Source organism: Pezoporus occidentalis, unplaced genomic scaffold (assembly GCF_034315485.1).
Source record: "Pezoporus occidentalis ecotype Australia unplaced genomic scaffold, CSIRO_AGI_Poc_V1 ctg27, whole genome shotgun sequence".
In the NCBI taxonomy this organism is placed as follows: domain Eukaryota; kingdom Metazoa; phylum Chordata; class Aves; order Psittaciformes; family Psittacidae; genus Pezoporus; species Pezoporus occidentalis.
The window spans coordinates 441,633-462,388 of NW_026914611.1; the positions used below are offsets into that span (position 1 = coordinate 441,633).

A 20,756-nucleotide genomic window follows, 5' to 3' on the forward strand; every position below is an offset into this window, starting at 1 on the left:
GGTTTTGCAAAATTTTTATGCAAAATTGGTCAGGAAGCCTTCATTGATCTTTTCCTTGGATGCTTTGAGCAGAAGGAAAAAACAAATAGATTGATGTTGTACCTGTTAACTGTAAGCTTGAACATCAATGTCTCCTTTCAGATAAATCAAAGGCAATGTGACCAGTTCATCAGAGAAGACTGAAATTAGGAGACTATTTGTCTTGGGCTATATGAAATTGCTGCCAGATCATTGCAGATCAAGGCAAAGATTTGCTTTGCATTTTACTCTAGTTTATACAAGTGGATCTGCATTTGTATTGAATGAGATCCTTAGATAATAAAGGCTCTACGTGACACAATCCGCATTTTGCCTCTGACACCTTGTTAGGAACACTAATGTAAGCTTGTCTAAAAGTGAAGTTGCATTATCATTATTACTATGCTCATTACCCATCAGAAATTATAGAGTTTAATTACTGTGGGTTTTTTTTTAATACTGAATTAAAAATTTAAACTAGAAATAAATGCAGTCTTAGGCAACAACTATGGCATTACGGTTCCCACTTAAAACTAAAATATTCTTAATTGTGAAACTGCCAAGGAAGCCATGGATTTCATTACTGCTTTTACTGCCTCTCCTTGGGAAACAGAGATGTTAGCTGTTTAACTCCCTAATTTGCATTTTTTATGGAACTGAAAATTCAGTGCCATTAAGCATAGTTAACAATAGTCTTTTAGCAGCAATGATTATATAATTTCTACTTTTAATTGAGAAGTTGTGCTTCAATGTTATGTGAATCTATAGGTGGCAGGTATGGCAGTCAAATCCTGCTTTACATTTGGGTAGCTGTGAAGGGAGTGTCACTTTCTCTTTTACCTCCTAAGGGTGTCTCAATGGCTGTATTGCATACTCGTTAAGCATGGTGATGAGTGGGTCCCATACAGAAGAGACTGGAGAGCTTCTGCACTAAGAAAGTATAATTAAGTCCCTAAATGCAGGTTACAGGGTAGTGAAAGTCGCTCATACTGCCATACCACAATTTTTACCCCCACCAATCCCTCATCTGTTATTGAAATAAGCTGAGAGATAATTGTTGGAATCTTACTGACAATACTTATGTTATTTGAAGATTGTTTCAGGACACATTTCAGGATGCTCTCTAGTTTTGCACTCTTTCAGCCAAAATACTTGGATTTCAGAATCTTGAATTGTCATAAATGTTGTTTTATAGTTGTATATTTGCGCTCTTTCTAGTGGCCTTGTTTAACAGGTTTAGGGGAAAAGGAGAGTGGCAGTCTTCTCTATTTGTTAAGAAAGTAAAATATCTCAGCCTGCAACCTGGATTATCATTCAGGCAACCCATATAACCTAATTCTATCCCTGTGTAGGTTGTTGCTTGTAAGAATTCTAATCAGTTTTTTAGAGGAAGGAGTAATTGGAGACATGGAGCTGAATGAAAACTGGGTTGAAATTAAAAGTTAATAAAAGAAAAGCAAGTTGTGCTCAAGTTATTTGGTTTCTGCCTTCTTTTGAGAAGATGATTTGCCTTCAAAGAGTAGGTCTTGTCTATCTGACAACTCATAAAGTATTTGATACAATGAACTGTGGAAAATGAATATTTGAATCTAAAAAAACGGACTTTGATGCAGCAGTTGTAAAAATGAGCAAAGGAAAGAGAAGCTATCATTTGAGAGGAAGATCACTTGTGGAATTTCTCAAGAATTAGTCTTAAGTTTGTTTCTTAATTATTTTGAGGAACTAGGCTACTGACTTTTTTTGCTGACACAGTTTGGGTGCTATTCTTAGTGCACAAACAGGAGGAAATATGGAAAGCTGGATAAGCAAGTGGGCTTCCAAAAAAGTAGACAGATTAAATTCATGATTGCAGAGTTCAAGATCATGTACTCAGGAGCTAATAATTCGTGTAGCAAATCATGAGCTCATTGAATGCAAATAATTGAAGAAACAAAATTCCTAATCTAACAGTCACAGATGGAAAATGCAGTGTGATACGTACATAAAGCTGTGGTCACCTAGATTCAGGATAAGTTATTCCAGATGGGAACAGATGTAAAAAGAGTCTAATAGGACCATTCTAGGAGGGAATTTCTCTTTTGTGAGAAAATATTAGAAGAATTGGCTATTCAGGATAGTAGAATAAATTCTGATACATCTGCTACCTATAAAAAAACAGAGAAGAAAACACCAGGAAATGAAAAGGACTATTTAAATATAAAATTGGCAAGTGAATTAGTAATTATAAAACTTCTACAAATAAATTTAGACTGGCAATCCAAAGACCATTCCAAATCATGAAAAGAATGAAATTCTGTAACTTTGTTTTTTCATAAGAACAGTGGTTGTAAAAAAAACGAGCTATTTTTAAGACAGAATGTGATAAATCAAAAAATGGGATAATGTGAACTGGTGGTGTAAAGATTTTATGCAGGAGGTCTTGGCAAATCCTGTGTATGTCTAATGGTCCTAGAAGGAGAGTGGCATAACTTAATCCACCAGAGAGCCCAGAGGTTAAAAAATAGCCATTACACAGAATTGCAAGTCATTGTTCCCTGCAGATCTTGGTGAACTCATCTATGCTGTCCTGAGTTTTTTATCAGAATTAAATTCAGTTGTAAGACTTACAGCTTTTTCCAGTAATTTTTGTAATCTTAGCCACCGCAGTTACTGGCAATTGATTGCAGATTCCATCTAAAATGTTGGATTAGAGAGAGATTATATATGACAAGAAAAAATATGATGCATCTTCTACTTATTTGCTTTCTCATACCTGCCAGCTGCGACAAACCATACTATGAACAGTAACACACATGTTAGAAACTGTGAAAGGAGAAAAAATCTTGAAAAGTCATGGTTTCAGAAAGCAGGAAAGTCATACAGGGAAGCTGTGCTTGTCTCTGTCACTCTGCCCAGAAACGCTGTTAAATATTTGTAATTCTTTTTTTTTGTAAGTAATTCTGCTCCTTGTCTCCCAGTTATGCATGGAGCTGAGTTAGGTAAGAAGGTGAGTAGGATGTTGATGACACTGGATGCCTTGTCTGCATTAGTTCTGCAGCTACTAATGGAACTGAGAAGTAGGCATTTCAGTAACAGAAATACATCTGTTGTGGGTTAACATTCATAGGCAACTAAGACAGCTCACGCAGCTTGCTCAGACCCCTGCAGCTGCTTGTTCAGTCTCCGCAGGAGGATGGGGAGATAATTGGAAGGGCAAAAATGAGAAAACTCATGCACCAGGATGAAGACAATTTAATAAGTGAAGAAAAACAAACAAGCAAACAAAAAAACTAGTGATGCAAAAGCAACCACTCACCACCAGCTGACCAATGCCCAGCTAGTCTCTGAGCCATAGCCACTTTGGAAAACCCCTCCTCATACCTCCCCTGCCTGGGCTTTTACTGCTGAATGTGATGTTATATGCTACAGTATTCCTTTGCTCAATTCGGGTCCAGTGTCTTGGCCCTGTCACCACTCAGCAACTTGCACACCCCTGTGGCAGAAAAAAAAGGCAGACTTCAAGTTATGTAAACACTGTTCAACAATAGCAAAAGCATTGGTGTATTATCACCACTGTTTGGTCACAAATTGAAAACATAGCACCATATGGGCTGCTTTGAAGAAAACTGACTCCATTCCAGACAGGCCCAGTACAATATCCCATTGTAAAAGGACAACTCAAAACATTCCAGTGCTAATGAGTTAAGTGGTTGGGATTTGCTTTCCTTCACTAAGAGATTGATCAGATGAGGAATAAATTTGTAATTCTTTGGTTCTCTATTTTATTTTAACACATTTTTGCTTCAGTGATTATTTTGTTGCAATGAGGTGGTAAGTTGATGTTTATGACACTTGTCATATGATGTAATATGTTCATCTGTCTAAATCATGACACTAAAACTGGTGAGGCTTCATAACTGGTAGGCTAAACTTCTGTTATGTGCTTAAAAATCTGGAAAAAAAGGTGGTTCACACAATTACACCATTAAGTGCCTTCTATTACTTTCTTATACCAGCCTTGTCTTGTGGGACAGTAATGGACTGGCAAAACCATACCTGTTTTAGTCTTATAGAGAATTCTGCTTCTGCTGTTTTAGCTAAAACAGTACCTCATAATGAATAAGAAAGGCAAAGTTACCTTCCTAAAAGGACAGCTAAATTTTGAAATACCACCTCAGTTTCTATTTCTGGCAGAGCTAAAACTGGGAAGAAGCTGAGTGGAAACTTTTGTATTTTAATCTCTCGCAACCTATGGAGTTTAATATAACAGAGTTCTTACCATATAAGGCTTGTCTGTCACCTGCTAGAAAGATTTTGGCAGTCCCACCATCACTGACAACATCGTGGCCAACGAAAACTCTGTAAAATGCTGTGTGATTTTGTGGCTGCTATTATTGGTCATCAAACTGCATGTCTCTGTCTGACAGTAGCAATTTCTCAGGGGAAAAAATGTGGGGCTTTCAATTCCCTGTTTCTTCACTTTCTTTTCCTGTGGAAACACCATCTGGCCTCTTTCTACATATTGTGAAAAGTAAAACAACTTTTGCTTTGGGGAGAATTTAACTAAATGTTAGAGCCTAAGGATAGGACCACTATTATGACACTGTTTTGAACATTTGAGATGTACTGTCGAGAGATTCTCTTCAGTGTCATCCAAATGCCATGAAACAACAGACTATGTTTTTTAAATTTGATTATAAATAAAAGACTGATATAATATAAAATTGTGGATCTTGTGTATGTTTTGTCTTGGCTTACCAATACATGGTCTGCTCTGAGAACCTATTGACATAAGATGCTGTTCTCTCCTGATTTCCAGCTGTTGAATTGTGTTTAAGTTTCTTAATGCTGTTTTTGCTTGTGAATCACTGGTTAGAGGGGAATATTGCAGGAATATCACCGATTAGAGGTGATTACTGCAGATGATACCAAGATGAGTGGTGCAGTTGATATGCTTGAGTGAAGGAAGAACATTGACAAGCTTGAGGAAAGGGGCCCATGTGAAACTCCTGAAAGTTAATAAGGCCAACTGCAAAATTCTGCACCTCAGTTGGGATATTTTCAATAACAATACAGGCTGGGGGATGAACGGATTGAGAGCAGCCTCACAAGGAGGGACTTGGGCATAGTGGTGGTTGAGAAGTTGTATATGAGCTGTCAACGTCCTCTAGCAGTGCAAGAAAACCAGCTGTATCCTGGGCTGCAAAAAAAGCAAGTGTGACCAGCAGGCTGAAGGAAGAGATTCTCCTGTTATACTCCACACCTGCTAGACTCCACGTGGAGTACTTCATCTCATTTGTGAAGTACTAGAATACTGGAGTACTTCAGAAACTGGATGAAGTACTCCACGTACAAGAAAGATATACAGTACACGAAAGTACAAGAAACATATAGACCTGTTAGAGTGGGTCTGGAGGAGGGCCATGAGAATGGTCAGAGGGCTGGAAAATCTCTGTGAAGAAAGTCTGAAAGAGTTGTGGTTGTTAAGCCTGGAGAAGAGAAGGCTCTAGGGAGACCTTATTGCTGTCTTTCAGTACATAAGCAAACTTATGTGAAAGGTGGAGAAAGACTTTTTGTACCAGGACCTGGACAAGGTCAAGGACAATGGTGTTAAACTAAGATAGACTTATATTGAATTAATGGAAGAAATGTTTTATGATGAGGGTAGTGAGGTTTCCCAGGGAAGTTGTGGATGCCTCATCATGGGAAGTGTTCAGTCAGGTTTCACAAGTCTTTGGATTAGATGATCTTTTGAAGGTCCCTTCCCACTGAGAACTTTTTGTGAGTCTGCAATTCTATGATCACCCATGTAATACAAAAACAGAACTGTCCATAGAATGTAGAATGTTCTCATTTTGTTGTGGATGTATTTAAGGATCCCTTTGCTAATATTCAAATTCCTTACTGTTTCCCCCTTTGACTATGCTACAGTGTAATGTGTAATTTTTCAGTATAATGCATCTTGAATTTTAATGATTTTTCTAAAGTTGTTTTTGTCATCCTATAAGTTGAAGAAAGTACAATGTAAATAAATGTAAACTAGAATATTACAAGGGCCTTAAGCTTAATCCAACAAGAACAATAACTTTCAATGAAGAATATAATGAAACAAATGCACATGTCCATTATATTTTATAATCAAAAGTATGCAGTGCTGCATACCAGAGAGAGAATTCTTAACATTGTAAGTTTAGTAGGAGAAATTGTTCCCAATTAGGACGTTCTGTAAAAAATACTAAGATGCTTTCAGTTAGCGCACAAGTTTTCTAAAGTAGCCAAACCAAAAGCCAACTTCTCTAATTTCAGCTGGGGTCAATAGGTATCTTATCCCTGGTAGAATCAAGATCTTTGCAAGTGTTTGCTGCTTCTTTTTAAACTCTTGCCAAAACCATTGCAGATTAAGGGAAGTGCATTTGAGTGTTACACAGCACTATTGTTGCTTACAGTATTAGTAACCATTGCAGAAAATATTTATTAATCTCTTATTACCAAATTAAGGTCACCAAATTAAGGAGGGTTGTTTTGTTTGGTTTTTTCTTCCTTTTTTTTTTTAATGGACTAAGTATGCCTTTTAGTTTTACTTTCTCCCTTTTAAAATTATATTTATTTATTTAAACATGCTGATTTTATTATCTTTCCCTCACAGGCTGCTTAAAAAATCTCAGAGTGCTCAATGTGAGTTTCAATAATTTGAAGTCAGTTCCTCCAGAACTGGGTGACTGTGAGAATCTAGAAAAACTGGATTTGTCTGGAAATATGGAAATAACAGAGCTCCCATTTGAAGTAAGATAATAAACTATGCTTCTTCAATTTTTTATTCAGCTTATGAGGTATTTTATCACAGTCTTAAAATCTTTTCTTATCAGATTAAATCACATTCCTTGAAGTTTTTATCAATCATATTTTCTTAGTAGTCTCACTGAAAATGCCTTAGCAGCAGTTGAATGAAACCAAGCTTCTTTATTTTGGTTTTCAAGTGACTAAATTTTGCCTGTATTTATTCTGGTATATGCAGGAGGACATGACCTCAAAGGGGATTTGGCCAACAATGATAAGGAGAATGCCGCAAATGGCTATCTTCTGTGAAAGTGAAGTGCGTCTTGACAGTCAAATTCACATACTAACCTTCATTTGTTCCCACTGTCTGTTTTCCTTTAAAAAGAGTATGGAGAGTTCTATAAACAGCACTGCATGTTACTGTGGGCAAAAATGTCTGTCTGAAAATGATCCTACATGTGAGACATGATATGAATATATAATAAAGACTGAGAAAAGGACTCCCAGGCATGCACTGACATTGTATTTTGTGTTGGATGCATAGCTGCCCGTTGCCACAGCAGCTTTGAGAGTTATTGTTCAAGGAGAAATGAAACCATTGGGTGGTACTTAACTACAGTTTCAGATGTCATCCATATTTGTCAGGGTCCTAATATCATGATTCCTGGAGGATGAGCAGGCGAGTCTTTAGGAAGAAGTGTCAGGCTTTTCTTTAGCTATTCCTTTTTCTGAACATCTATTCTGAACATTCTCTGAACATCTATTACTGGTGATTACAGGCAATGTCGAAGCAGACTAAACTTGCGTGAGATACGGTTTGGCCATACTAATGTTCTGCTCCAGGGACATGCAAAAAGTAATTAACTTTCCCTTCTGACTTTTCACTTAAGGTAGAAAATAATTGTTAGAAATGGTGTGCAGGAAACAGAAACAAAGGGTGAACATTAACTTCACATCATAAGTAAACACTGCACAGAATGCTAGCAACAGCATGAATAGTGCAGGTCTTCTTCTTTCTCTCCTCTTCCTTCATACAACAAAGGCAGGGAACAAACCAGGTGAAACTTAACTGGTAAAAGGAACCATAATGGAATCAGAAAAACATATATCCTGAACAGGCAAAGGAATTAAAGCATCTAGGAAATGCTTTAGGAAATGCTTTAAGCACCTAGGAAAACTGAATATATTCAATCCTGTGGACTAGAATGGTGAATTTAAACCCAGTCATTGGTATGTTAAGATCAATGAGCATTTTTGTAGTTGCTTCTAAATGCCCTGTAATGCACAAGGCATAATGCACATGTCTATGCATGTCATGATTTAAGCCCAGCTGGTAACTCAGAACCATGCAGATGCTCACTCACCCCCTACCTTCCCCAGGTGGGATAAGGAGAAGAACAGAAAGAATGTAAAACTCATGGGTTGAGATAAGAACAGTTTAATAGCTAACGTACAATCTATTACTACTACTAAGGGGAATAACAAGGGGAGAGGATATAAAACTAAAAGGGGAAAGGAAAAAAAAACCAGACTAGCAGTGATGCACAATGCAGTTGCTCACTACTTGCTGACTGATACCCAGACTGACCTGAGCAGTGAGCTGGACTGTCTGGGTGACTCCCCCTAGTTTATATACTGGACATGATGTGCTGTGGTATGGAATACCCCTTTGGCTAGTTTGGGTCAGGTGTCCTGTCTCTGCTTCCTACTGGCTTCTTGTACCCCTCCTCACTGGCAGAGTGTAAGAGACTGAAAAATCCTTGATCAGGGTAAGAGCTACTGAGCAACAACTAAAATACTGGTGTGTTACCAGCCTTGTTCTCAGACTAAAGCCAAAACACAGCACTGCACCAGACACTAAGAAGAAAAATAACTCTATCCCATCTGAAACCAGAACAATGCATTGTGGACAGCCTTTGCATGTAAACCTATCTGTGCATGGAAGTCCTTCCAGGGCTGAGTCCTAAGAGAGCAGTCTTTTCCTTGCAAAGCTCAAAAACATTGCTAACTTTTGACAGTCTCTTCTTCAATGAGATTGAAAGACACTAAAACCGAGTGTAGGCTCCTGTATAATGGCTTCCTTACAAGCTATGGAAAAAAACCCTGGAGCTGTACAAATGATGTTATAGAACAGCAAAACCTGGAATCATGTCAACATGGTTTAAAAGGTCAAGAAGAAAAATATCGGCATTGTCTACTGTGTTTCTTTGTTTCTGTGGAGTATAGAATTGATTTATACTTGAAGTGGCCTGGAAGGTGGGCTACACAAACTCTTCTGATTTAGTTTATAAAAACTAAATTTAGTTGACCAGAGTCAATATTTCAAAGACAGCTTTGGAAGCTGAACATACAATTAAACTAACACTTTTGTCAAATGATTAAAATGCTGTAAACTGTTTGGCCTTGGATGCACTCAATATGGTTGACGTTATTCATAGCAATTGGATTGTTAATGGTACTGAAATAATAGGTGTCTGAGGTTTGAATCTCAGATGGACAAAGGTGATAGTCACTGACAGGTAACTAATGAATTAAAATATTGAATTAGTCTGGAAATTCTAAAAAAGGAAAACAGAAAGACACTGTGAAGTGTTACAGTCAGCTAATCTTGGCTAATAGCAAAAATGCCTACCCAGCTGCTCACTTCTTCCCCCTCTTCAGCATGACATCAGGAGAAAATAGGATATGAAAGCTCATGGGTCAAGTTTGTTTACCATTTAATGTTGTGACCAAGAGAGATTGTACTTGGTGAAGGTTAATTTAATATTTGCCAATATGTATGTAGGTAGTGAGAAACAAAGACATTAAAACATATTTTTCTCGCCCTCTCAATGTCACTCATTCTGATTCCCCTCCCAGACCTGAGCAGTGCAAGGGGGTGGGGGGATTTATAGGTAGTTCACAGTGGTTTTGTGCTGCTTCTCCTTCCTCCTCACGCTTTTTGTCTCCTTCAGTGTGGGCTGCCCATGGGCTGCACTTTCTTCAGGAATATCGATCTGCAGCAGCTGTGGGTCTTCCACGAGCTCTGGTGTGGAGATCCTCACCATGGAGCACCTCCTCCAGCTCTGACCTTAATATTCCCTCTATTCGCTCTCATTTTTATTCTCTCTCCCTTTTGTTGCCTTTTTTTCCCTTTCTGTAAAGATATTTTTAAAGTGGCATCACGTGCTTAGCTGCGGAGATCAGGTGTGTTCTGTTGGGGGTCCACTGAAGTCAGCTTGAACTGTGTTCAGCTTGGGGCAGCCCCTGGTGTCTTCCCAGACAGACTACCGTTTCAGCCCTCATACTGCCAACACCTTGCTATGGGCATCCAATACAAGTATTTATGACCCCAGGTTAGAATGATTAGATCAAATATTACCTAATGCAATTGTGGCTAACACAATCCAGTGGAATTTTCATTGGATTGGTCATCACTGTCTTCTGTGGTATGAGTACTGGGAACTGGAGACTGTAAGTGAGCAAGGATGTGCGGGCTGTGATCTGGTAGGTGAATGGGTTCCCTTTACAACATTAAGAAAAGTTGGCAACCTACACACAAAATAAGATAGAAGCTCCTGTTTATCACCTTTTAGAAAGATTAATTTTTATTTGACTTTCAAATCCTTAAAAGTTTCTTCTGGGAAAGCTACAGAAATACATGAGAATAGCAACAGCATTCTCTAATGTTAAACTTACCCAAAAGAAATAAAGGCAAACTTCAGCCCAGCTGAGGTGGTCAAAATCTAATTTTACCTTGGTTTTATACACCGAATAATGGCCAAAGAGATACTGGTAACATATATGAAAATGGATTCAAAGAGATTGATAACATGCCTTTAATTCAGTCAAGAATTTTTCTCAGACCCATTAAAGTTTATGAGATCATCAGAACTCAGAGACTGAATTACATCTTCAGTAATCAATATCCCTTTTCCATTTCTATCCATTTTCTTTATGACAAGGGCAAAAATAGAGCAGTCTTGAAGCTTTTAGTCCATTTGATCATTAAGTTGTTTGCTTTCCTAGGAAAAGAGTTCAGTTTTGGTTTTTGGGAATCATATTTTTGTTGTTATTTTTTGTGTGTTTTTTTTTTTTGTTTTGTTTAATAGACACAAAATACTACATGATGAGCTATTTTAGGGGGAAAAATCTCAATAAGATAGATCATGACTGTAGTTACTACCCAGAAGTGGTAGTGGGTGAACATAAGTTATTACACAAAACCATACAGTGTCACCAAACCCCATTTTGAATTGAAGTCCTTAATTTGTGAAGTCAGCTACCATATATGTGTATAAATTTTTAATGCCATATCAGTTGTTTCTGTGCCTGAATTTGTCAAGTCAGCCACATAAGAAATTCACAGACTGTTATGACGTCTGTTAAGTCTGTTAATTTGTTTTGTAAACAGGGAAACTTCAGGACAGACAAGATGTAAGCTTGTTCTCCTACTGTTTTTCAGGTAAACTACAGTTGTTAAGGAGGTTTCCAGCACATATACTGACTATACTTCTTGCCTTTTTAATCTACCAATTTAATTCTTCAATGCAGGCTTTTTAGGTTGAGGTATGCTATGACTGAGATGCTCTAGCATAACTGAAATCTTGTGTATCTTCGTTCTCTGTTAATAGATTCAATATCTGGTACTGATACATTCGCCTTTTTCACGGTCTGGAGGAAAAAACCCCACCCCAAACCGTAGCGTTCTGCTTGGCCTAATGCAGCCTATGAATTGGCTGTATCAGCCTACTAGGAACATGTATGTCCAGTAGCCAGACTTTTGCAGTATTTCTATTTGGGTGTGCTGTGAAACCATGCTTTGAGTAACATGCCTCATGCAATAGCCTCAGGAGCCAAGCACACTGCTCACTTGTCTGCTTCTTGTAAAAAGCTCTTTCCCTGTTTTCAGAGGCCACTTCTAACACTCTGTAAATTATCTCACTGAATCTTAAAATGAGATAATCTGATGCTCCGTTAAGAAAATGGAGAGTGTGTGTTATCATCTTTTACTTGCACAAGGCTTAGGATTTCATACCATTCCATACTATGCCTAAGGAAGAGCAAGCTGGTTCAGTGTTTTTTTCCCAATTTATTTTTCTCTCTTCTTCTGTTTGATGTCTAATATTTTGTATTTTAAAACCTTCTGTTTAACTTCAGTATTAGATTAGTGTTAGTTGCAAAGTCCTTTGGAAGAAAGGGTTTATGGATCTGCAGTTCAATTAAAATTTATTTGGGCCATATTTAGAAATTAGGAATGCCTTTGGACATGAGTGGAAATATAAACTGAAATCAAATGTAAATGTTAGAAAAGGCAGCCTTGAATATTTCCAGGGATGGGGCATCTACCACCTGTCGGGGAAACCTGTTCCAGTGTTTCACCACACAGGTCATAAAAATTTTCTTCTTTATACCTAGTTTGAATCTATGCTCTTTTAAAAAGTTTAGAAACATCACCCCTTGACCTGTCACTACTGGCCCTACTAAAAACTCTATCCCCATTTTCTTTATAAGCTCCTTTTAAGTATTAAAAAGTCACAATAAGGTCTCTCTGGAGCCTTCTTTTCTCCAGGCTAAACAACCCCAAGTATCTCAGCCTGTCTTCATAGATGAGGTGTTCCATCCCTCTGGTCATTTTTGCAGCCCTCTTCTGCTCCAACAGGTCCATTTTTTTCCTGAGCTGAATGCAGTACTGCAGGTGGGATCTCACCGAAGCAGAGCAGAGGGGCAGAATCACCTGCCTTGATCTGCTAGCCACAACAATTTTGGTGCAGCCCAACACAGAGTAGTTTTCTGGGCTACAAGTGCACACTGCTGGCTCATGTTCAGTAACCCCAAGTCCTTCTTCTCAAGGCTCTTCTCAATCTTTCATCCGCCAGTCTGCATTGTTCTCAGACTGAAGCCAAAACACAACACTGTACCAGGTTCTGGGAAGAAAATTAACACTATCCCAGCTGAAACCAGGACAATGCATTCTGGGTGGTTATAATTAGCTGTCTCTTGCATCTTTCAACAATGCTAACATGTGAGACCCTAAAAAAAAAGCTGACGTGATTGGAGATTCACTAAACAGTAACATTAGTCACCTAAGGTTTTCAAATACAGCAGTACCCAGAACAGGCACAAATTACTTTTCATACTTTAATACGATTTCAAAAGATATCTTAAATGAGGTTTAACAGCTGGAAAGTTTTTGGTCTCTTTTGGTCTGGTTCTGTTTCTCTGAGAAGTCCTATTCAGCAAAGCAAAACATTTAGCAGGAAGAGCAGAGGTACAAACTCAATGCAAGTGTGGGAAGGTTTCAGATAAGTTCCCACTGGGCAGAGAAGAGAACAAATACATAGCGCTATCACATTTGCATATTTTAATATTAAAAAAATGTCTCTGGTACCCACATACAATGGATTGATGATAGTCAAAAGGGAGTTGGAGGTAAAGGGAGAAAAAAGCACATTATTTGTTATTCCATAAAGTGCAGCTAATGAGTGGTATTATTTATTCTCTAAGAATAAAGTTGGAAAGTCTAACTAAAGTTAATGCATTTAATTTATTACTGAATATATTCCTATCAGTTGTTAACTAAGTGTATGTAGTTAAATGATTTATTAACTCTTCATAGCTGTTAATAATGCTTGGTGAATCTGACTTTTATTTTCATTCATCATCACTGATCAATGGGAAAGGCATAAAGACAGGAGCCAGCCCTAACAGTTGAAAGCAGATATGTTTGTATTTTTTGTCTCATATAGGACTCAGTCAGGTAAGATCTCCACCCTACTAGTTCTGGGCAGAAAACTGTAGAATTTTACCAAACATGAAGTGGAAGTAATGCTGAAGAAGCAAGGGAATTCAGTGGAGGATATGGGCCAGTGTTTTTTGCTTTTTTTTTATGGAAGGGATGCCAGCTCACAAGCCTTGGCCTCTGTCATGCTTGGGAACTGCAGGGCAAATCACAATGAGTTTCAGGTAAAGAAATTAACGGCTAGATAACTCAGAACGAATATGAAAAAAAACACCCGATTGTCTCTTCACCTGCTGTTTAGATAATCCATCTAATTCATTATTGTAGCTTGTTGTAGAGCTGATTATTGCTGATTTTGGAAGGATGAGTAATTTTACAAACAATAAAAACACAAGTTACCATCATTATGGTAAGGTTAAAATAACTTTATGCATTATGGTGTAAACACAGTTTTGCAGGATTTCCCAGATCTCTCTAATCTTCTACTTCACAAAATTCATGCTGATATTAGTATCTCTTCCTATCTATTTTTAATTAACATATGTTTTGTTTGCTTTGCTATCACCTGTGTTACCCTAGCAACATGAGCCAGTTGCTTTCTGGTCTAACCTGAAGTGATACTGTTAATCCTCATCTGCTAAATTCCTGGACCCAATGCACCATGAATTTATCATTTCTTATTCAGCTGTCCGAATCTTTACAGTCTTTCCTAATTTTGATTTAGGTCTTTCAGAACTGCTGCAAATAAAAAAAAAATTAATAAAAATAACAAACTGTTTCCATTATGTAATAACTGTCACTCACTTCTGCATCTCATCTATTGTATTCTTCCTTGAAAAAAAGTGACAAGAAGTATGGTACTTTGAATGTAGGTGTACAATTGTTTTATTCAGTGGCAAGTAATTTGGGCATTAATTATTATATATCACATTACATATTCAGTTATTTATTTGCTTTTTTGACCACTATTGCATATTGAACACAGGAGTTTCACTGAGTTACATGCTGTTATTTTTTCATCTTTCCATCTTTCCCAGGTTTCAGTCAGTTTAAGAAATGTGTGTAGTTTACTGTTCTTATATTAGCTTGTACTTCCCCGTATTAGATTTTATTTGCAATTGTAAAACTCTTGACAGCTTTAGATGCATGCTGTCCATAATAAATGTTATTCCTTCTAAGTATTTGTTCAGTAGGAGTAGTTTCCTTTGTTATATTTATGTTTTTATGTACTCAAAACATTACATAGGTACTTGTAAATTGCCATGTTCACAGAAAATATTACCTGGCATTGCACATGCCAAGTGCAAAGTCCTACACTTGGGTCAGAGCAATCCCAGGCACAGCTACAGGTTGGGCAGAGGGGAGATTCAGAGCAGCCCTGTGGAGAAGGACTTGAGAGTGTTGGTTGATGAGAAAATGAACATGAGCCAGCTTCAGTGTGCGCTCACAGCCCAGAAAGCCAACCGTATCCTGGGCTGCATCAAAAGGAGTGTGACCAGCGGTCAAAGGAGGTGATCCTGCCCCTCTACTCTGCTCTCGTGAGACATCACCTGGAGTACTGTGTGCAGTACTGTGTCCTCAACATGAAAAGGGCATGGAACTGTTGGAACAAGCCCAGAGGAGGGCCGTGAGGATGATCAGGGGACTGGAGCACCTCCCATATGAAAACAGGCTGAGAAAGATGGGGCTGTTCAGCCTGGAGAAGAGAAGGCTGCGTGGAGACCTCATAAGCAGCCTTCCAGTATCTGAAGGGGGGCTATAGGGATGCTGGGGAAGGACTCTTCATTAGGGACTGTAGTGGTTAAAACTTAAACAGGGGAAGTTTAGATTGGATATAAGGAAGAAGTTCTTTCCTGTTAGGGTGGTGAAGCACTGGAATGGGTTGCCCAAGGAAGCTGGGAATGCTCCATCCCTGGTGTGGTCAAGGCCAGGTTGGACAGAGCCTTGGGTGACATGGTTTAGTGTGAGGTGTCCCTGGCCGTGGCAGGGGGGTTGGAGCTAGATCATCTTAAGGTCCTTTCCAGCCCTAAGTATTCTATGATTCTGTGTTATACGCAAGTACGGATGAGTTTTTTGTTGTTTAGTATTAAAAAATTTCTGGGGGAATGTATGTCTCCAGCAGCAATTTGTAGCTAACCAAAGCTAAGTTGCTTAGACACAATCTGAAGGGAACTGGGCAGTAAAACACTTGTTTAGATGAAAAAGTGTATAATGTATCTGAGCTTATACTGCTTCAGTACTGTGCAACTTGATTCTAAACAATTTATCTTCTGAGTAACTATACTGGGACAGGCCAGATGCCTGATTTTGTTAGACATCTTTTCTTTCTTGTGTAAGAGGCACAGAATAATATTTAGTAATCCAAGAAGTGTTATGGACTGACCCTTCAGTTGTATTTGTGTCTACCTCTTCCTGAGTTTCTCTGAGTTGATGAAAGAGTTCCTGAGATAATTTAGGGCAAGAAGCTTGCCTGAAATACAGGAGCATCTTGGCTACACTGGGGACCTATTCAGATATTTTCTATGTGGACAATTTTTTTTCTTTTAAAGACCATTTCAACAATGATTCATTAGTGTATAAGTTAAAAAAAAAAAAAAAAAAGAATGAACTGAGACTTTAGAGAATTCCGGTAAAAAACATGTTCTCATCCATGGGGCAGTAATAAACATCATGTGGTTAGGTGGTATTACTGGAAGGCTGCCAAATGTCCAGTGCCTGTGTCAGATCTGTATGAAGGAAATTCTTCTTGTCTTGAAAGCCCAGCTTCATTACGTATGTTTAAATCATAATAAAGATGGCATCATTTGAATAGTACTGCTTCAATTGCTGTTGCATCTCAAAGCAGAAATGAAAGAAAAAAAGATTTTGGCTTTGTCTCTGTTCTGTTGTGAAAGTGAGTAGTTTTGGTCATCTTGTTCTGAAGGAACAAAATATATGTTAAAAGGGTTTTTTGACATATTTAAAGGATACTTCCTATTCAAATGTTCTGTAGAGGTCAGTTAATGCCTTTATGCTACTGACATTGCTGCTGTTTCTTTTCTAATGGCTTCAATTAAAACATATGGAGAGTATGCATGCCAAGTGAACTACTGAATCCATTTGATTTGATGAGAAACCTTTAATTGACTTCTGGTAGGGACCAGTTTTTCCTTTCTAATGTGTGTCCTTAATTTAGAAGTTTTGTAAACTTGAAGAAGATATGACTTTATGATAGCAAAGTGCAGTAATATATGCAGACTGTGTGTAGCTCCAGCAGTAATACTATGAAAATTTAATGTTACTAATCATCACAAATTCTTTTTTTTTGTTTTTTTTTTGTTTTTTGAGACAGCAGGCTTGTTTTGGCCTCAGTCCAGAAAATCAGTAATTTGGTACTTAATTTCATGCATATGACTCATCTAGTGGCTTGGAACAACTCTTAAACACATGATCCACATTCTTTGGGATTTTAACTGTATGAAAATAGTCCTGCTCTTACTGCTATCTGGTTCTTCAATGACCTATGAATAATGAATACTTGATATTTTTGTGAGTACTGCATATGCAGCCAGTGTTCTCATTCTTTGCAGACATGATGAAAGGTTTGTGTATCAAAAAACCTGCTTAAATAAAAAGCAAAGTCTCTGTTGACTTTTTATTCTTACATCACCATAGCTATAATTACCTTATTAGACTTTAAACAGTAGGTGTTTAGATGATGATAATGCTCCAGTGATGAAGGGGATAATGTTACACTTCAGCATCAGAAAAACAGTGTGTATTTGTGGATTAACTCTGCAAAAGATTTAGGATTTTAGCATTACAAAATCAGAATAATTCTGTTTGGTTGAACACTGGCTTTTACATATGTTTCTTGTATTTAGCTTATTTAGTACCAAAAGAAGTGTTATTTGAAGTTATGCTTTTTTACGCTTCAGAGGGTTTTGTGAATAAGTGCACTGTTACTACGGGTTGGAGTTGACTGTTAAATACCTTGGCCTCCTCAAGTTTAAGAGCCCAGTCTGGAAGTCTCATAGAGGACTAGAATTCAAGTGTACATGTAGGTCTTCACGAAACATATCTTCTGCCTCTAAAGATGCTCTTATACTATTTCTTTAATTGTGGCTTTACTCCAGGAGTGTCAATGAGATTATAGAATAGGTTATACTTACAACTTGGTGAAAGAAAAGCTAGGGATTTGGTTTGAATGCATGAGATATATGTGGGAAAGTGAGCAGTTAACACTTAACGTGCTCCTTTGCTATATATACTGTAATGCTTTCAGCAAGCTAATGTCATGCTGAGTACCACTCTATTTGATTTGGAGACAACATATTCGGAAATATGATCTTACTGTGATATAAATTTTCTTTGAATTCATTGAGTCTGGAATTTGTGGGCGCAAGCACATTTGTAATGTATTGATAGACATTTCCTGGTTAAGCCTTTGTATGACTTGTCGTACATTAACTTTGATGGGATGCTGTTTCTGTCACAGAATGTAACAAAAAAATACAGTATTTTTGTTGTAAATCTTGATGTGACTTTACACCTTTCCATTTGTCGGTGTTAAGTAGTAGGTAACACATGATAAACTTGCATGCAACTTTATCAGTAAAACCCTTTCATGTCAAAAAGCAGAACAGAAATAAAAACACACCCATAAATGACATAACTTGTTCAGCCCAGGACATGGTCTCCTTTTCTTTCAACTGAAGGCTTAGCTGTTAGAGGGAAAGGGAAGCAGTGGAGTTCCACAAGGTTATCTGGATTATTTCTGTGAACAAAATTATTAAGATAAGCAAAATGGGGATATTTGTCAAATACAAATGGCAAGAGTGATTAAACATAAGAATGACAAGTCCAGGTAGCTGCAGTATTAAATATAGCTATTTTTTAAAATGGCGCCTCCATAAAAGCTATATACTGATTGATTCAAAGTCACATAATAGAACAAAATAGCAAAAATCAACATAAAAAAAAATGTAATGTAAAAATGATAAGGGAGCCATGTTTGTTTGAAAACTAAACATTATAAAAGGTGCAAAAATGCATCAGTCCTTCAAGAAGGTATAAAATACAAAGGATTTTCTTTAGAAAATATAACACATAGCTGCCATATTTTCCAATCATTTTATATCATAGGTGTTTGTTGTTGGCGTATCAGAGACAGATTAAATAAAAGCTCCATTAAGTTTCAACATACTATGGACATGTTTTGTTAAATATTACCCTAAAATTAAAAATATTAAGGGCTTGCAGCTTATACAGTATAATCATGGCTTCATATATTCTGCTGCATGTTGAACCAAACTTACTAACAAGGGAGTCCATGGCCTTATATTTTGTTACATTTTACAGGAGTACAAACTCATGAAAAATTAAGGTTTCCATCTAGTCAAGCATTAAACCAATCTGCCATCAATACTAGATGAAAAATGTCAGAAAAATATCTGTTCATAAAAATACTATTGCTATATTAATGTTACTTTTAATTTTTAATGCAATAAAGCACTTTCAGGAAAACATATAAAACTATCTTCTGCCGTTGAAGAAATATCATTTTACCACCTAATGTTACTACATTGAGCATGACAGGGACGGCATGTGAAAGCAATGTGTTTAGGAATCTGTGTGAAGAGTGATGTGAGTTGATTTTAAAGTAATTTGCCACTTTGTGTTTAGGAACTGTGGCTTTCCTTCTCTGGGAATGGTTTCAGAACACTTTGGGTGGAATTTAAATCTGTGGGACATTGTTTTATATCTGTGCCTGCTAAATTCCTTCTGGGGAGAGCAAATTGTTCTAAGTGCAGAGAAGCCTGAAATATCTGCTTGGGATTTGGAATTGTGACAAAATCTGAAAACACAAAGTGAATGCAGTGTAAAGGTAGTGCTAATTATTTTCTCCATTCTCTCATTCCTACAATCGGGAAGTGTCACTCTTGTTTAAATTGAGGTTCTGTTTTGTTGGAAAAAAGATTCAGTTTCTGCAAATTTACAGTGTGAGTGGGTAGTCATTCCTGGTAGTCAGTCCTCAAAACAACAGAATAATTTTGAAGTGAGATGTGTCAGGAAAAGATGTGTGCTTGCCTGCTCTGAATCAGGAGGGAAGCATTTCCATGGTAATGCCTTACCAAGACTGTTCTAATACAGTGGTGGGCAGATTTTGAAACTATATCTTTGACTTGAGAAACTCTGAACATCTACTCTGTTTTTGAAAGGTAAATTTGTCTAGTCAATTGTAATATGATAACTTCAGTACATGTCCTTGGAAAGATTTCCCCAAATTTTAAGGTTACACAGCAATATGAGGTTGTATCTAGAAAAAAAAAAAACAGAAAACAAAACAAAAAGCTCAACCAAACAAAAAACCTCACACTCCACAAGCAAACAAACAAACAACAAAAAGAAAAACCACTGCCAAAAAATCCCAAACCAAACTGGCTCTGACATAGCACCAAGCTGTGAATATGAGCATCTTAAATGGCAGAGGTCAAATTAAGATAAAAGTCGGTCAATACTGCAGTAAGAATTTTATCCATAAAATAGAACAAAACATAAGTAGATTCTTATTAAATAATAATAATAATAAATCCCTCTCAAGGATTCAGAATGTATTTTATTGCTTTCTACTTCTTTAATTCTTATGCTGTTGTTTGAATTTTGCTCACTTTGGAAGCAGAAAATATATTTGGTTTGGGGTTTTTGGCTATTAAAAATTTTCTACACTCTAAGAAACCTTCAGGCAAAGACCAATGAAATTCTTTTGATATTTTCTCTTTTGTAGCAGGATCTATAGGGCTAGATTGGGATGGCGACATATGATTAGGGGCTCAGCAACATAATTTCCATTCTAAAGTACTTTTTTTCATTAACATTTATACTCCTTTGACTTTCACTTTAGCTAGATGCATGGTTTTATAAACACTGATAATTTGAATAATCGATTCACTACACAGAGAGGTTTATTTAACACATTTATTTCTTTAACAGGTATATTTTACATTTGTACTTAACCTTCATTGTGGTAAAGGTTTATTATTTAAAAAGGTAATTAGTTTGAAAAGCATAAAATAAAAAGCTCTAGTGCACCTTATTTAGTTTGCAGTATGGATGATGTATTTTTAAAGATCTTTGAAAAATATTTGACTAAATTTTCTGTTTGCTTAAATTGACAGTTTAATTTCCTAAGGGTCTCCTAGCAATACACTCTCAGTGCATAACAGAGTTGTAACAAAGGAAATTATGTGGGTTTTGTGAGAGTTATAAAATCTCTGATTTT

The 20,756-nt window shown here is 37.1% G+C and overlaps 1 protein-coding gene across 1 annotated transcript in view; it reads left to right on the top strand.

Moving 5' to 3' along the window:
• Nucleotides 1-20,756, top strand: part of LRRC2 (leucine rich repeat containing 2) — a 53,957-nt gene that overhangs the window by 25,674 nt on the left and 7,527 nt on the right. The window contains exon 4 of the mRNA XM_062624569.1: nt 6,644-6,780. Coding sequence (XP_062480553.1) covers nt 6,644-6,780 — 137 coding nt within the window. The remainder of the gene's footprint in view (nt 1-6,643; nt 6,781-20,756) is intronic.